Source organism: Quercus lobata, chromosome 7 (assembly GCF_001633185.2).
Source record: "Quercus lobata isolate SW786 chromosome 7, ValleyOak3.0 Primary Assembly, whole genome shotgun sequence".
NCBI classification, from domain to species: Eukaryota; Viridiplantae; Streptophyta; class Magnoliopsida; order Fagales; family Fagaceae; genus Quercus; species Quercus lobata.
The window spans coordinates 13,661,163-13,677,454 of NC_044910.1; the positions used below are offsets into that span (position 1 = coordinate 13,661,163).

At 40.1% G+C, this 16,292-nt stretch overlaps 1 protein-coding gene across 1 annotated transcript; it reads right to left on the reverse strand.

Annotated features, from left to right (window-relative positions):
• Positions 1-4,451: 4,451 nt before the first annotated feature.
• On the reverse strand, positions 4,452-5,462 carry LOC115953459 (Werner Syndrome-like exonuclease). The gene has a single exon (XM_031071103.1). The coding sequence runs from the start codon at positions 5,299-5,301 to the stop codon at positions 4,669-4,671; it is 633 nt and encodes a 210-aa protein (XP_030926963.1). The 5' UTR covers positions 5,302-5,462; the 3' UTR covers positions 4,452-4,668.
• Positions 5,463-16,292: the final 10,830 nt, after the last annotated feature.

The window sequence follows — 16,292 nt, forward strand, 5'->3', positions numbered from 1 at the left end:
TTTTAACTATCTAAAACCAAGACCCCCTACCTTCATATTTTTTGGCTTCCACAAAAAGTCAAGACCTCCTAGCTGATTGAAAAGGGCGATCAGAAGTGAAGTTTGAATGTTGTCTTGGTATAAGATGGTAGTGTGCCTCTGCCAGCCCATCAGATTAGACTCAAGCTCCCTTGCATACTTAAATTAAATCCTACCACCTTCCTATTAGACAGAGAGAGTGGTGCCAACTAGGGGTAAATTCTTCTTCAGCTACTTTTCTTGCTGCTTGAATAAAGTTTTTAAATCTAGATCAAAACTTGATTGATGCAGTTTAGTTATCTTCCTATCAAATAGGAAGGTGCCCAACTATGACCATTTAAGCAGATCCTACAGCAAATGTAAGGAACTAGAATGGCAAGGGGCCAAAAGCATGGGTGAAAATTTTTCAAGGCTATCAACTGGTGGCTGCAGCTTAGGCCTTGAAAAAAACAGTTGAGATTGCTTTGAAAAAGAATTTAATCCAAGTTATTGAAGAGGGAGAATGCTAGTAGATGATACTCAAGAACTACTTAAGCAAAATTCATCTGTTTAGTTTAGAATTTAATTGAATTAGCAGAGATAAAAATCTGAAGCCCATATGCTTCCAAATTGAGGTTTTGATAAGTTCAATGGGTCTATGTCAAAAGATTTTCCTATTGGGCCTTAACGTTATTAATAGGGACAGGCCTACTTGAGATAGCATCCTGTCTGTTGTATTTTTCAAGGTTATTAAACCCGGACCGGACCGTACGGTCCGACCGGAAAACCCGGGAACCGTTCAGATTCACGGTCCATTTAAGGTAAGGAACCGTTCCATGCGAAAAAAGCATGGAACCGTCCGGGTCTGTGAACCGTGACCAGTTCACACGGTTCGGACGGTTCCCTAATTTCAGCCTTTTTTTTTTTTTTTTTCCCCCCTATACGGCGTCGTTCCACCTTTTTTCAGCCATTATTCTCAAATCATTTGCCCCATTACTAAAAGCAATCTCAACATAATTGAAATCCCAGAATTAACATAGCATCTGAATATGCTAGATTTCAAATTTACTTAACTACAGCTATCAGACCACATATTAATAAAAAAATAAAAAGAGAAGAAGAAAAATGACCCTCAAGAATAGAACAGGTGGACCATGGACCTGTTTCAAAATGAGTTCAGTGATAGAACAGGCAGACGCCTTATAGTATCTTAACTAGCTTTTTCTTATGATGGTGTCCTGAAAACAATTGGCCCTAATGTCTCACATACTTGACAAGCACAATGAAGAAGAAATGACTAATCAAAATGTGAAACAAAAGTAAGCTAATAGCTAGTCAAAGTGAGAAGAAGCAAAAACAGTAATACAAGTACCAATGACTTGCAGAAACCCTGTGCTTTCCCAGATAAGAAGACATTATTCTCAGAAACCCTATGCTTTCCCAGCAATACAAGTTAATTATTTAGTTTTATTTATTTTTTTTTTTTGGGTCTGTTGCATAATGAGTAGGTTCTGTGGAAAGTTGAAAAGGAAAAGTGAATGTGGGATTAGGATGTTTTAGGGATCAGTTTTTGTATTATGGTTCAATTAACTTGTGGAAAGGATGTTACATTTGAAAAGTTTTTTTGTCTAGTGACTTGTTTCTTTCATGCATTTTTGATGGGAAGGAGTTTTTTTTGTCTAGTGTGTAACAATGTGTAATTGTGTACTGTATTTTTGTAAGTTTTATGTATTTTTTAGAAATAAGCTTTTCTAAATGAATTAGGCTATTTTAGTTAATTTTTCTATTTTTTTTATTAATTTAATGTTTTTATATATATTTAAAATAATTATTAAATTAATTATGACGTCATCACGGTTCGACCCCGGTTCGACCTCGGTCCAACCTCAAAACCCTTGAACCTCTCCCTTTTACGGTTCAATGAACGGTCCGGGTCTGAAAACCTTGGTATTTTTTACAGTTTCCACCCCACTCAACAAGAGAACTCAATGGTCCATGGTCCGAGGAGAAAGTATACCATGTTTTGGAAATACCAACTCAACATCTATTTTGGTATTTTCTATCCAATAAATCAATGACACCTATTTCAAAAAATCACATCAGACTATTCTAATAAATGATTAATTTTTCTTCCCAATAGTATAGAAGATTATGATTAATTTATTGGAGTAGTCTGATGTGATTTTTTGAAACATGTGTCACTCATTTACTGGGTAAGAAATACTAAAACAAATGCTGAGTTGATATTATCAAAACATGGTATACTTTCTCCCTAACGAGAGTATCATAAATGTTAAACGCTTGTGTCCAATATCCACACACCACTCAACAAGAGAACTCAATGGTTTTGTTCAATTCATTGTGTGGTAATTTATAAAGAAAAATACTAACGAATGCCCTTAAGGCAATGCTTAATAATCTATTTAAAGAAAAATTTTATGGAAAAAAAAAAAAACAAAAACAAAAACAAAAACAAAAAACAAAAGCAAGTAATATTTTGACAGTTTTTTCTATTTCCCATAAAAATTGTGTTAAAACTTTTCTAAAATGAACTATTAACCATTACCCTAAGGACACCTGTTAGCATGACCCATTTATAAAACCATATTAGTGTATATACATGACTCATTAAATTATTTAAAGAAATCATGTGCTTATCAAAAAAAAAAAAGAAAAAAGAAATCATATGACTTATTTGTGTAACTAAAAATACATGCAGATGATCATTTGAATTGTCGGTGTGTTAAAGTAATGTTCTTCCAAATCAATTTAGAGATAAACTCGGCTTCTTTCCCTCTTATGGAAAGACCAATGCTCTAACTTATCAATATGCAAGATACACATTCTCAACAATTTAAACTTGATACTTTGGTATTCAGCACCACTATTTTATTTATTTATATATATATATATATATAAATATTTGGGGGGTGCATAAATTATTTTATATTTATATCATGACATATATGCAGTCACAAAAAAAAAAAAAAAAAAAAAAAAAAAAAAAAGAGTGAGAGACTGATCAACACAAAACCATACATAGCAGTGTACACAACAATAATCTAACTTAATTATCAACGATTTAAGATGTGATTTCTTGTCTAGATTAAGGATGGCAAGGCTGTGAAATCATAGTAGTTTATATTGTTTAACCAAACACAAATTTCATGAGTTCACCAAATCAAATCAATGGTCTTCACTCTTTTTTACACCAACTTTGAGTCTCTGTTATCTAGTTCTAGTATTAGCCAGATTGTGCATAAGAAGCATGGTCCGACCCCTAGGTTTCCCACAGATTAGACCACTGATGATACTTCATTTTTCAAGCAGGCTAGTACAGACCAAGGCTCTTGATATGCAACAACAAACACTACTATATTTTGTTTACCTCAATGCCAACAGTACCCACTATAATAACAAACTCTTATACAAATAAATGGTAAGACATCTTCAGAATCACCAACTGGTGAGAACAGGCTCACTGACATCAAGGACATTAGATAAGAAAAACATCCAACTGATTGATTCTACCAAAAATAGACCCTGCAGTCTTTTGAGTAATCAAATTTCCTAAACCCAACTTATTTATGCTACTAACTTGATGACCAATTTCTGAATTTGCCTCGAACAGCCAAAAAATTCCTGCATACTATGGACATTTTAGTTCATAAAAATGTTGTTGGGCCCAATATTACTTAGTATAGTTTAACCTAAAAGGGTTTATTCATTAACTTTCCTAAATGAAGCTAACCATCAGAGCAAAACAAATGCTGCCACTACCAACATCAACACCAACCCATCAATCCCTGCCATACACAGCATGCCAGCTAAACTCCTTTTATCTTCTGCTACATCACTTTCACTGCAAGCACCACCCCTAATCTTTAGACAAGCCAGCATGAACAAGCACCATGTCTACCCTATACTAATACAGAAATTCAATCATTAACTGAACTGTAATACCTTCTCCAATTAAGGTTACTGATAAGTGATAGGGAAAAAAATATTATCAACTTAAATCTTGATTTAATGACACCTACTAAAATTAATCCTCACACTTTCTGCAGGAATGTAAAGGAGGTATTTCTACAATCTACATCACCTTTCCACCCATAAGATATGACAAGACTACATTCACCTCCTCCACTACAAGCACAGCTAATGGATACAAACCCCAAGCCATGTATGCCCATCCCTAAATACATACAGAAACTCACTACTTAAATTAATCACATCTCCCCCAATCAAATGCTACATATAAGAAATTGACAAATCTACAAAAATTATTCATCAAGCTTAAGTTGAGTAAGGCATACAAAACTATAAACGAATCCTACATATAAACCAAAAAAAACCCTGGGAGATTTTCCAAATGCAAACAAAAGAAATAACGTCAAAAGGGCCACTGATACATCACTATCACAAAATAAATCCCCACAATTCAACAACATCATAATTCCAAACATATGAGAAGACATAAAGTTCCATTAGCATTATATGTACCATTTCATATGAAACATAACATGCAATCAAGTACCAAACAAGTGCCAAATCCATACTAATTGGGCATTATATGTACTACCCATACTAATCCATCCAAAACCCACCATCCCAAATTCCATATTCAAGAACCCCAACAAACCAAAAAACCCCCCATAAACCAAAATCAAACTAGGCAGCATTCAAGGACCTGCCAATCTCAAAAGACAGAAAAGCATCAACACAAGCATATTGAATCTGATTATAATCGAGCCACTCATTGTCCCACCTACTCATAGTCACATGCCTTGGCTTATGCACCTCGAGTCCAAGCACAGCTCGAGCCAATCCCTTCAACCCAGCGTTCTTCAAATCCCTGTTCCCCAACCGGTCCACAGCGAGTCCACGAAGGTCAACCACATTCCCAACTTTCAAATCATAATCATCCAACAGTTTCTCCACATCACTCGCGATCCCAACTCCTACGAAAGTGAAATCCTCGTCGCCGAGAAACTCGATGAGCGAGTTGGGGAAGTGAGTGGCGTAGATGAGTTGGAATATGAGGCAGCGTCGACCCACGCAGAGTTGGAGAGTAGCAACTGGGTTTTCGATGTTGCGGTTGAAACTGGGTCGCCACTCGACGTCGAGGCCGACGATGAGGTGGTGGAGACGGCGGCGGTGGATGCGGTAGATGTCGGAGAGCCAGGAGTCGACCATTTGGGGAGTGTGGGTTACGAGTGTTTGGATGTGGTCGGACTCGAGAGTGACTTCGAAGAGGTCATGGGTCTCTTGGTTCACTTCGAGGTCAACAATGCTCATAGCCATGGTTGTGAAAATGACAAAAGCAATTCTGAGAGTGTGAGTATGAGAGTGAAAATGCAGAGCGGTGACCGATGGGAGACTGACTATATACAAAGAAAAAGGTAGTTACTTGGTGATCACGGTCATGGTGTGTGAATAGTAGTGAAGACCATTCCCTTTTTCTGTGTTCTAGTGCGTGTATTGCACCCTTCATACTTTTTCTTTAAAAGGAGGGGTTTAAAAGTTTTTTTTTTTTTTTTTTTTAGAATAAAGATTTCTAGATAGCTACAAGGTTATTATATTAAATGTATTTTTGGATAGCTACAAGGTGAATTTTTTTTTTTTTTTTTTTTTGAAAGCGATAGCTACAAGATGATTTGAATCCATTTAGTAAGGAGGATTTGAATTCTTCTCATAATTAGACATTTTATCAATTGAATTAACTAGAACTCATTTAGTTTTATTTATTTATATTGTAATTTCACTTTAACTAAATTATTACACATGTAATAATTGCTTCCAAAATTTTGAAAATCCACACTTACCTCATAATAGTTTAAGAAAGTAAATATACATACTCATAATTTAGTGAGGTAAGTGTGTATTCTTATAATATAAAATAGTAAGTGTAAAAAGATGTATAATTTCCCATAAGAAGAAGGAAAAAAAAAAAAGATGTATAATTTAGGGGAGTTAAGTATAAACCTTATTCCAAAATGTAATACGTTGAATGGTAATATTTCAAATTTGTGGTGTTCGCTTTATCATCATGCCAAAATATCAATTTGTTTTTAGTGTATACGAAAATTAAACACTAAATATGTTAGTTGATAATAAGAAATTTTACTAGTTGCATCAATTAGAAACTACTTTTAATTTCATGTTAAGTAAAGCAATGTTTCAAATTTAAATTATTTTAGGATGTAATAAGTTGAAATTTTTGCTAAGGTGCATCCATGAGGGTATTTATTTCTCAAAGAATGCGTATTTTGGACTATTTAAATAGTCTTTCAATCCTAGAGATGGTTAAAACCCATGTTAAAAGAGAAATGGGCAAAGGATAAATTTTTTAGTTTTGAATAATTTGATTACAAATATTTACCCTTACCCTGTTTTAGGTAATCTGTTGCCAATCTTGTAATATCACCATCTAGGGTCCCAAAACCTAGACCCAACCCAACTCTTCAAGCCAAAATCAGAAACAAATTCTTTTAGAAAATTTTTAACAAACTCTTTAAAGTTAAAATAGAAAATTCTATAGGCAATTTAATGGTTTTGGACATTTGATGAGCGCGTGAGAGTGAGATTCCTATACTTTCGGCTTTTGTACGATGATTTTGGGAGAAATCTTCGTGCCTAAGCCTCTTCTTTTTTGTCCCGCCAAAGTAATGGGCTTTCAATTTTATAACAGCTGTTTTGATAGGAACAGCTGTAATCTTTATATGTATGTTTTGACTCTTGAGGAACTCAAATAAAAAAAATGTTTTGACTCTTGGCCCAAATAAGAGTTTTTAACTTTCTATTTCAAGCCGATATATGGGTCTCTCCTCATATTGGGCCAGAGATTATAAAAAGGCTACCCTAGACCTACCCAAAAAGAGTAAAAATACAAAAAATGCTCTGCTAGTGCTAAATAACATGAAAACAGAGAGATACCTAGAAAGTGGCAAGTGGTTTCTCCCGCATTAAATTTAAACCCAAAAAAATAATTCTATATATTGCATATGTCGCAATGGAGGGGATACTATGTGTAAGTAAGTTGTACCATTACACTTATCTCGGATCTGCTCTTATGTTTACACAAAATAATGAACGGTTGCAAGGACATTAAGAATAAATAAAAATGTGTTATTTCCTTGAAAAGTTGTGTGACCAAACCACACTATATTATTATATTATAATATGAGAGTTTGTAATGCTATTTGTCTCTAGTTCGATCCCCACTTCTTATATTATCTTATCTACACACAACACAAGTAATTCATGGGCCATGGCTTAAGTTTATCAGTAGGGTACTGAGGCAGATCCTCCTTTTTTTCTTTTCTTTTTTGCTATATATGTGCAAGGATTTTGATGATTACAACAAAAATCATGGTGACTTTTGTCTACATTGACAGATGAGTTGAACATTATTAGCACTTTTTGACCAAATTCTTAATTATGAGTTTATGACATGTATGCGACAATTAACAGAATACATCCAAAGTGTGTGCTGACTCCTTTTTTTTTTCTTTTTTTTTTTCATTAAACTCTTTTATATTTTCCTTTTTTTTTTTTTTTTTTGAGAGAACTCTTTTATATTTTCTTTTTCGTATTAACATGTCAAAAAGGTTACTACAAAGTCTTTTCGGCTTTATACAAGAATTTATCGTTACCGAAAAAAAAAAAAAATAAATAAAAAGAGAGGTGGTCCATATAACATAATCATGGATTAAGCAGGCATTATGTTCTACTTTGGCCAGTGTCCCCTTCAAACTTTTAGAGTACAAATGGGATTCATCGGGAGAAATTATAAGATTCTCATGATAGACAAGTAACGTAATCCACCATTCTACTAAAAGACTCCCACTAATTTAAAATTGCTGAAACAGAAACTTTTTTAAACAAAAACTGATTACTGACTCAGCAATTTTAAACAAGTGAGAGTCTTTTAGTAGAATGGTAAATAAGTGACATAATCCACCATGTGGACGGTATAATTTCTCATTTATTGGGCACTAAAACTCTAAAAGTGATGAAATCTATCTACCTATTTAATACTAGCTTTTGAGCATGCGCATAAGTGTATGCTCAAATGCTCTTCTTTTGTTCTTTTTTCTTTTTTCTTTTATAAAGGTTAATAATTTGCATCTATTATAATTTAAAAGTATATATTTTTTATTTTTCAAATAAATAAAAATGATAAACTTTAGAGATAAACAATAACTGTAATTTCTGTTTTGAAAGTGAAGTGAAAAAATTCTAAATTTTTAGAATTCTCTTTTTGAATTCAAAATGAAATTTGTTATTTGACATTTATGACCCTATTTTTAAATGAAGTTACCTTTCATTAATGAGGATATTTTTGAACCACATAAAAATCCAATTAAAATAGGAGAATCCTCTTAAGGGTAAGTTTGGTTCAACTTTTTGAAACTGGGCTTTTTGAAAAAATTGAGTTTTCAAAAAATGTGGTATGAAACTGGGCTTCTTGAAAAAACTGAGTGTTTGGTAAAAACTGTTAAAAAGTGCTTTTTAAAAAAAGTTAAGTATTTGGCTAACACTTATAAAAGTAATGGTTTGAGAGGTAAATTACCAAAAAGAACAATGTATATGTAAGAGAGTTTATTTCATTTTTAAATCAACTACTTCAAAATACTTTATCAAAAAAAAAAAAAAAGCTACTTAATAATAATAATAATAATAATAATAATAACAATAAATATATTATTGTCATAATTATTTGTTATTACTATTACTATAATTGGTATTATTTTAATAATGTTAGTTTTTTTTTAGCATCAATTATTTCTTATTCTAAAAATTTTAAATCAAGTATATCATATGTCTTACTTTAATAATGTTATCTATTTTTAATAATATCAATATCACTATTTTAATAATGTTTTTGTCTTATTGAATATGGTGTTATTTGTTTTAGCATGATGGTCTGAAGGGGTTTTAAAGGGTAAAGTTGGGTTTTTAATAAAACAAGTGGGCAATTCGGTAATTGAACCAACAATTCCTGAAAGTTGAAGTGGCTTTTTTGCAAAAGCTAGCCGAAGGTCCTTTGGCTTTTTGGGGGTCTTGCACTTTTTGAAAAAACAACTTTCTTTCTAAAGCAGCTTTTTAATACCCACCTGTAAGGGTAAAATTCCCAAGTCAAACAATGGGCCTTGGGCCCCATACAGAGTCCAGCCACAATCGAGGAGAAAATGGGGCACCAAAAAGACTTCTAGCCCAACCCTAATAAGTCCAAACTTATTTAAAAAGACGTCCGAGGAGGAATGTCTCCTCAGACGTACCAAATATAGGCCCAACGTGCACCCTATCCATAATGAGGAATCACTCCAAACGAATATTGTAGTAAGGATGAGCCTCACAGAGTCGGGAGAAGGAAGAGAGTATAGGATGTCCAGGGGGAGACCACAGCTGCCGCATTAAATGGAAGGAAGCTACTTTTCTGGCCGTATTAATGTGGAGAAGACAGGCGAACAGTGTTACCTTAGCCACTGCAACTCACAGAAAGGTAAGGTAGATGTCCGATGAGACAGGCACTCAAGTGAAAGTCCAGATGATCAACAAGTGTAAGACTCTTATTACTTTAAGGAGGCTATATAAGAGAAGGGCATCCCCATGAAGAGGGGATCAGAAAAAAGGAGAAAGAAAGGAGAGAGAGAGAGAGAGAGAGAGAGAGAGAGAGACTATAGTCTTTAATCAGAAACCAAAGTGCACCCATACGCCTCCTCGGACCGAACATCTAGTGGACATAAAGGAGGTATTCTTACGTTCAAATCGCTGCACCCAAAATTAACTAACATACACTTCGTTAAGGCCTAATTCTGTAACCCATTCTCTATAAATTCATTGTCTAGGGCTCTTTGGGCCAGAGTCACTTACTTGTTGGGCTTGGGCCCCAAAAATTGCCCCTACAATTAGCGCCGTCTATGGGAAGAACTTGTGTCTCGACAAGTGAAACCGTTAGAAATGGAAGGTTCAGGTCCGCGCCAAACCGGACACACAGACTCCCAACGGCAAGACAACTTTTTGAATCTCGAACGGGGGAAAGATCAAGATAAGCAACGAGAGGGCAGTATGAACACTTCCCACACGGGCAGAAGTCGCTCGAAGGGGAAAGGTCACGCATCCCATAAGCGAAACGATCGCAAGGCTTTACAACAAGAAATCGATGACTTGAAGAAGAAGCTGCGCCGAGCGCAGCGAAAGCGTCCTTCACCCGGCTCGGACACTAGTAGTGAGGAGGACAATGAATACAGGCAGAGATCAAAAACCCCTCCAAGCGAGACTTTTTCCTATGAGGAAGAGCAACCTCGTAAACACGGCCACAAAAGCCCATTTTACCAAGGCCTGGCCAACGATGCCATGAGTAAAGCCCTAGACCGCATCTCCCAGTTGCCTTTCACGCGTAGAATAGAAGGAGCAGAGCTTCCTCGGCGGTTCCATCAACCAACCTTTGCCATATACAATGGTCGGACAGACCCAGTAGAGCATGTAAGTCAGTTTAATCAGAGGATGGCCGTCCATTCCAGGGACGAGGCGTTGATGTGCAAGGTGTTTCCGTCCAACTTGGGACCTATGGCGATGAGATGGTTTGATGGCCTTAAGCCAAATTCCATAAATTCCTTTAAGCAACTGACACAGGCTTTTGGTTCCCGCTTCATTACCAGCAGCAGAGTCCCTCGACCCCTAGATTCCCTCCTATCCCTGTCCATACGCAAAGGAGAGACACTGAAGGCCTATTCAGACAGGTACTGGGAAATGTATAATGAGATAGAGGGAAACTACGATGACGTTACCATTAGCACATTCAAGAGGGGCTTGTCGACAGAGCATGGTTTAAGAAAGTCCTTGACTGGGAAGCTGGTCACTAGTGTGCGCCAACTCATGGACAGAATTAACAAGTACAAAAGGGTCGAGGAGGACCAGCAGACGAGGAAGGGCAAAGCGAAGGTTGTCCCTCAAGAGAGGAGGGACTTCAGGTCGGACCGCTTTAACAGCAGTAACAGGCCGAGAAGAGACTGCTCGGAACAGTCTGGATCCACTGGGGCACAGGCAGTCCATGTTGTGTTCCGAGAACCATTACACAAGATCCTAGAGAAGGTAAAGAGTGAACCGTTCTTTCAATGGCCAAGCAGGATGGCAGGTGACCCCTCGAAACGTAACCAGAATATGTATTGCGCATACCACCAAGAGCCCGGTCACATCACCGATGATTGCAGGAATCTGAAAAACCACTTGGACCGGCTTTTCCGAGAGGGGAAGTTGAGGCATCTATTACATCACCCTGTGGGATGGCAGGAACAATCAAACATCGAAACCAAGCAAAGCACATTGAGGCCACCCATTGGCACAATAAATGTCATTCTTGCCGCACCTAGAAGGACCGGATCCAGTCCTCTCAGAGTGATGTCAGTGGGCAAGCTCCCGCCTGAAGCTGACGACAGGGAATCCAAAAGGGCCAGAGCGATGGCCACGCCCTTAATCGGATTCTCGGATGAGGACAAACTGGGAACCCTTCAACCCCACGACTACGCCCTAGTCGTCACGCTCAGAATTGGAGGTTATGACGTGAAAAGGGTGCTAGTTGACCAAAGCAGCGCCGTGGAAGTAATGTATCCTAACTTGTATAAAGGATTGAACCTGAAGCCAGAGGACCTGTCGGCATACGACTCCCCTTTGGTCAATTTTGAAGGAAAAACCGTCACCCCGAAGGGCATGATTAGGCTGCCTATACAAACAGACTCAGACATGGTGGAAGTGGTCTTCATTGTGGTAGATGCATACTCCCCCTACACAGCCATCGTGACCCAACTGTGGCTTCATGCACTAGGGGCTGTATCATCAACCTTACACCAAAAAGTGAAGTATCCGTCAGGAGGTCGAGTGAAAGAAATAATAGGGAACCAGGTAATGGCCCGGCAATGCATAGTGTCAGCAATCTCACGATGACCAAATAGTGAGCCCTCCACCTCAGCCGAGAACGGCTTATAGCAATTAACGACCCCGGTCCCAGCCCCAGGTAGTGGACGATCCACCATGGAGGTGAGTTACGAGGATCTAGAGAAAGTACTTGTCGGATCAGACCCAAAGAGGTTTTTTCAGGTCGGCTCAGAATTACCGCCCCAAGAAAAGGTGATACTGATCGATTTTCTCAGGCAGAATGTGGACGTATTTGCCTGGGACGCCTACGAGGCCCCTGAGGTTGACCCAGATTTCATTTTCCATCACTTTAATGTTAACCCTGCCATAACGCCTAAGAAGCAGCCTCCTCGGCGACCATCGAAAGAGTATGCAAACGCCGTGAGAGAGGAGGTCACAAAACTGAAGAAAGCAGGGGCTATCAAGGAGGTATTCTACCCCGAATAGTTAGCCAACACAGTCGTGATAAAAAAGAAGAATGGGAAATGGCGGGTCTGCGTAGATTTCACGGACCTAAATAAGGCCAGCCCAAAGGATCCTTTCCCCATGCCATGGATAGACCGATTGGTGGATTCGACCGTCGGACACCCCTGAATGAGTTTTTCGAACGCCTTCCAAGGCTACCATCAGATACCCCTAGCTGCCGAGGACCAAGAAAAAACATCTTTTGTCACCTCCGTCGGAAATTATCATTATAAAGTGATGCCCTTTGGCTTGAAGAATGCTGGGTCAACCTACCAAAAAATGATGACCAGGATGTTTGAACAGCAGATGGGTAAGAGCATCGAAGTTTATATAGACGATATAGTGGTAAAAACCAAATTGGTGATCAACCACGTCAAAGACCTTGGCTATATCTTCCAAATTCTGAGAAAGTACAGATTACGCCTAAACAAGTCCAAGTGTTTATTTGGGGTGGGATCAGGGAAACTCTTAGGTTACATGGTGACCCACAAAGGCATCGAAGTTAACCCTGACCAAATTAGAGCTATCCATAGCCTACAGCCTCCTCGGAACCCCAAAGAGGTCCAAAAGCTCACCGGCATGATTGCCGCTCTAAACAGTTTCATTTCCCGCTCAACGGACAGATGCAGGCCTTTTTCCCTCCTATTGTACAAGTGGAAAGGATTTGAATGGACTGAAGAGTGTGCTTTAGCTTTCCAGCAGCTTAAGGAATACCTCGCCCGGCCACCAATTATGTCCAGTCCTGAAGCCGACGAGATGCTGTTCGCCTACATTGCTGTAGCCTCTCATGCAGTGAGCTTAGTACTGATCTGAGAAGACAATGGCACACAACGGCCCGTCTACTACGTAAGCAAATCGCTGCACGAGGCAGAGATCCATTACCTCCCCCTCGAAAAGGTCGTCTTGGCAATCGTACAAGCCACGCGAAAGCTCCCCCACTATTTCCAGGCACATACTGTAGTTGTACTAACCCAACTCCCCCTGAGGACCATACTCCGGAGCGCCGACTACACGGGCAGAATTGCCAAATGGGGGACGATTCTGAGCGCCTTCAACATTAGATACATGCCTTGCACCGCTATGAAGGGTCAGGTCCTAGCAGATCTAGTAGTTGAATTTACGGAGCCCATACCAAAAGGAATGGGAGGAACACTAAGCCCTGACGGGAAACTGATCAGCGCAATCTCGCAGCAAGAGCCCAGTTGGTGGAAAGCACACATCGACGGCGTGGCCAACCAAAGGGGCTCAGGGGTAGGGCTTGTTCTGGTCTCCCCTGAAGGGATCACCGTTGAAAAATCGTTGAGGCTTGGTTTCTCGGCCACGAATAACGAAGCAGAGTATGAGGCACTATTAGAAGGAATGTCAATGATCCAGAAACTGGGCAAAAAATCCGTGAACATGTTCTCGGATTTGAGACTCGTTGTGGGACAAGTAAACGGGGAGTTGGAGGCAAAGGATGAAAGAATGCAAGAGTACCTCGTCCAAGTTAAGCGCCTACAAACCCATTTCTGTCACTTCAATCTGGCGCACGTGTCCAGGAGCGGGAACACCCATGCTGATTCTCTTGCAACGCTTGCCACCTCCTCGGCTCAACCACTTCCTCGGGCTATTCTAGTAGAAGATCTCTACCGCCCAACGACGAAGAGGGCCAACCCAATACGGGTCTACAATGTCAGGGCTGGACCTAGCTGGATGGATCCTCTAGTGCTGTTCTTAAAACATGACGTCTTACCAGATGATAAGAACGAGGCCGACAAGATTAGAAGGAAGGCTCCTCGATTCTGGTTGTCCGAGGACTCCAAACTGTACAGGCGCTCATTCTCAGGGCTGTACTTGCTGTGTGTGCACCCAGATGCCACTAAACTCATCCTAGAGGAATTACACGAAGGAATTTGCGAAATTCATACGGGGGGTAGGTCCCTGTCCCATAAGGCCATAACGCAAGGTTACTGGTGGCCGAGCATGCAGAAAGAGGCGCAGGAATATGTAAAGAAGTGCGACCAGTGTCAAAGGTTCGCCCCGAATATACACCAGTCGGGCGGAAACCTTAACCCGCTGTCCAGCCCTTGGCCATTCGCACAGTGGGGCCTAGACATCCTAGGACCATTCCCCAAAGCAGTAGGGAACAAGAGATTTCTTCTCGTCAGCATAGATTATTTCACAAAATGGGTCGAAGCTGAGCCGCTGGCAAACATTAGGAACGTTGATGCCAAGAAATTTATTTGGAAAAATATCGTCACTAGATTCGAAATTCCTCATACCCTGATCTCGGACAACAGTCTCCGGTTTAATAGTAAAGCTTTCAGAAGGTATTGTAACGAGTTGGGAATTACCAACAGATACTCCACACTGGCTTACCCGCAGGGTAATGGGCAGGCGGAAGCCATCAACAAAACTATAGTGAATGGGTTGAAAAAGAGGTTAGACGACGCGAAGGGGAGGTGGGTAGAAGAGTTGCCCCATGTCTTGTGGACGTACCGCACCACACCTCGCAGGTCCACAGGGGAAACCCCCTTTTCAATGACCTACGGGGCTAAGGTTGTTATTCCTTTAGAGATAAACTTCCCGACACAAAGGACCACCGCATTCTGCCCCAATGCTAACAACAAACTTCTGGAAAAGAGCTTGGACCTCATCGAGGAAAGAAGAGAGGCGCAATGGTCCAGCTTGCCTACTATCGGCAAAAGCTCAAGTAAGGTTACGACGCCAAGGTGAAGCTAAGGCCCTTGGCGCCTGGGGATCTGGTATTGAGGAAGGTCCTGGGCACTGCGAGAAACCCTGTGTGGAGAAAACTCGGACCAAATTGGGAAGGCCCATATCGTATCACCTCCATAGCCGGCATAGGGGCCTACTTTTTAGAAGATTTGGATGAACGTGTAGTGCCACACCTTTGGAATGTAAATAACCTGAAAAGGTGCTGTTATTAATGAAAGACGTAATTCTTGATGCCATACTATTGTGCAGCTACTTGGGCTAAATGTTAAACAGAACCCAAGTCCTGTCTGGCTCCTCGGACCACAGTCTTAGGGGAAATTAACAACTCTACCATTTTCGCAAAGTGTTAAACAGAACCCAAGTCCTGCCTGGCTCCTCAGACCACAGGCTTGGGGGAAATTAACAACTCTACCATCTTCGCTAAGTGTTAAACATAACCCAAGTCCTGCCTGGCTCCTCGGACCACAGGCTTGGGGGAAATTAACAACTCTACCATCTTCGCTAAGTGTTAAACATAACCCAAGTCCTGCCTGGCTCCTCGGACCACAGGCTTGGGGGAAATTAACAGCTCTACCATTTTCGCTAAGTGTTAAACAGAACCCAAGTCCTGCCTGGCCCCTCGGACCACAGGCTTAGGGGAAATTAACAGCTCTACCATTTTCGGTAAATGTTAAACAAAACTCAAGTCCTGCTTGGCCCCTCGGACCACAGGCTTGGGGGAAATTAACAGCTCTACCATTTTCGCTAAGTGTTAAACATAACCCAAGTCCTGCCTGGCTCCTCGGACCACAGGCTTGGGGGAAATTAACAGCTCTACCATTTTCGCTAAGTGTTAAACAGAACCCAAGTCCTGCCTGGCCCCTCGGACCACAGGCTTAGGGGAAATTAACAGCTCTACCATTTTCGGTAAATGTTAAACAAAACTCAAGTCCTGCTTGGCCCCTCGGACCACAGGCTTGGGGGAAATTAACAGCTCTACCATTTTCGCTAAGTGTTAAACATAACCCAAGTCCTGCCTGGCCCTCGGACCACAGGCTTGGGGGAAATTAACAGCTCTACCATTTTCGGTAAGTGTTAAACAAAACCCAAGTCCTGCCTGGCCCCTCGGACCACAGGCTTGGGGAAATTAACAGCTCTACCATTTTCGCTAAATGTTAAACAAACCCAAGTCCTGCTGGCCCTCGGACCACAAGCTT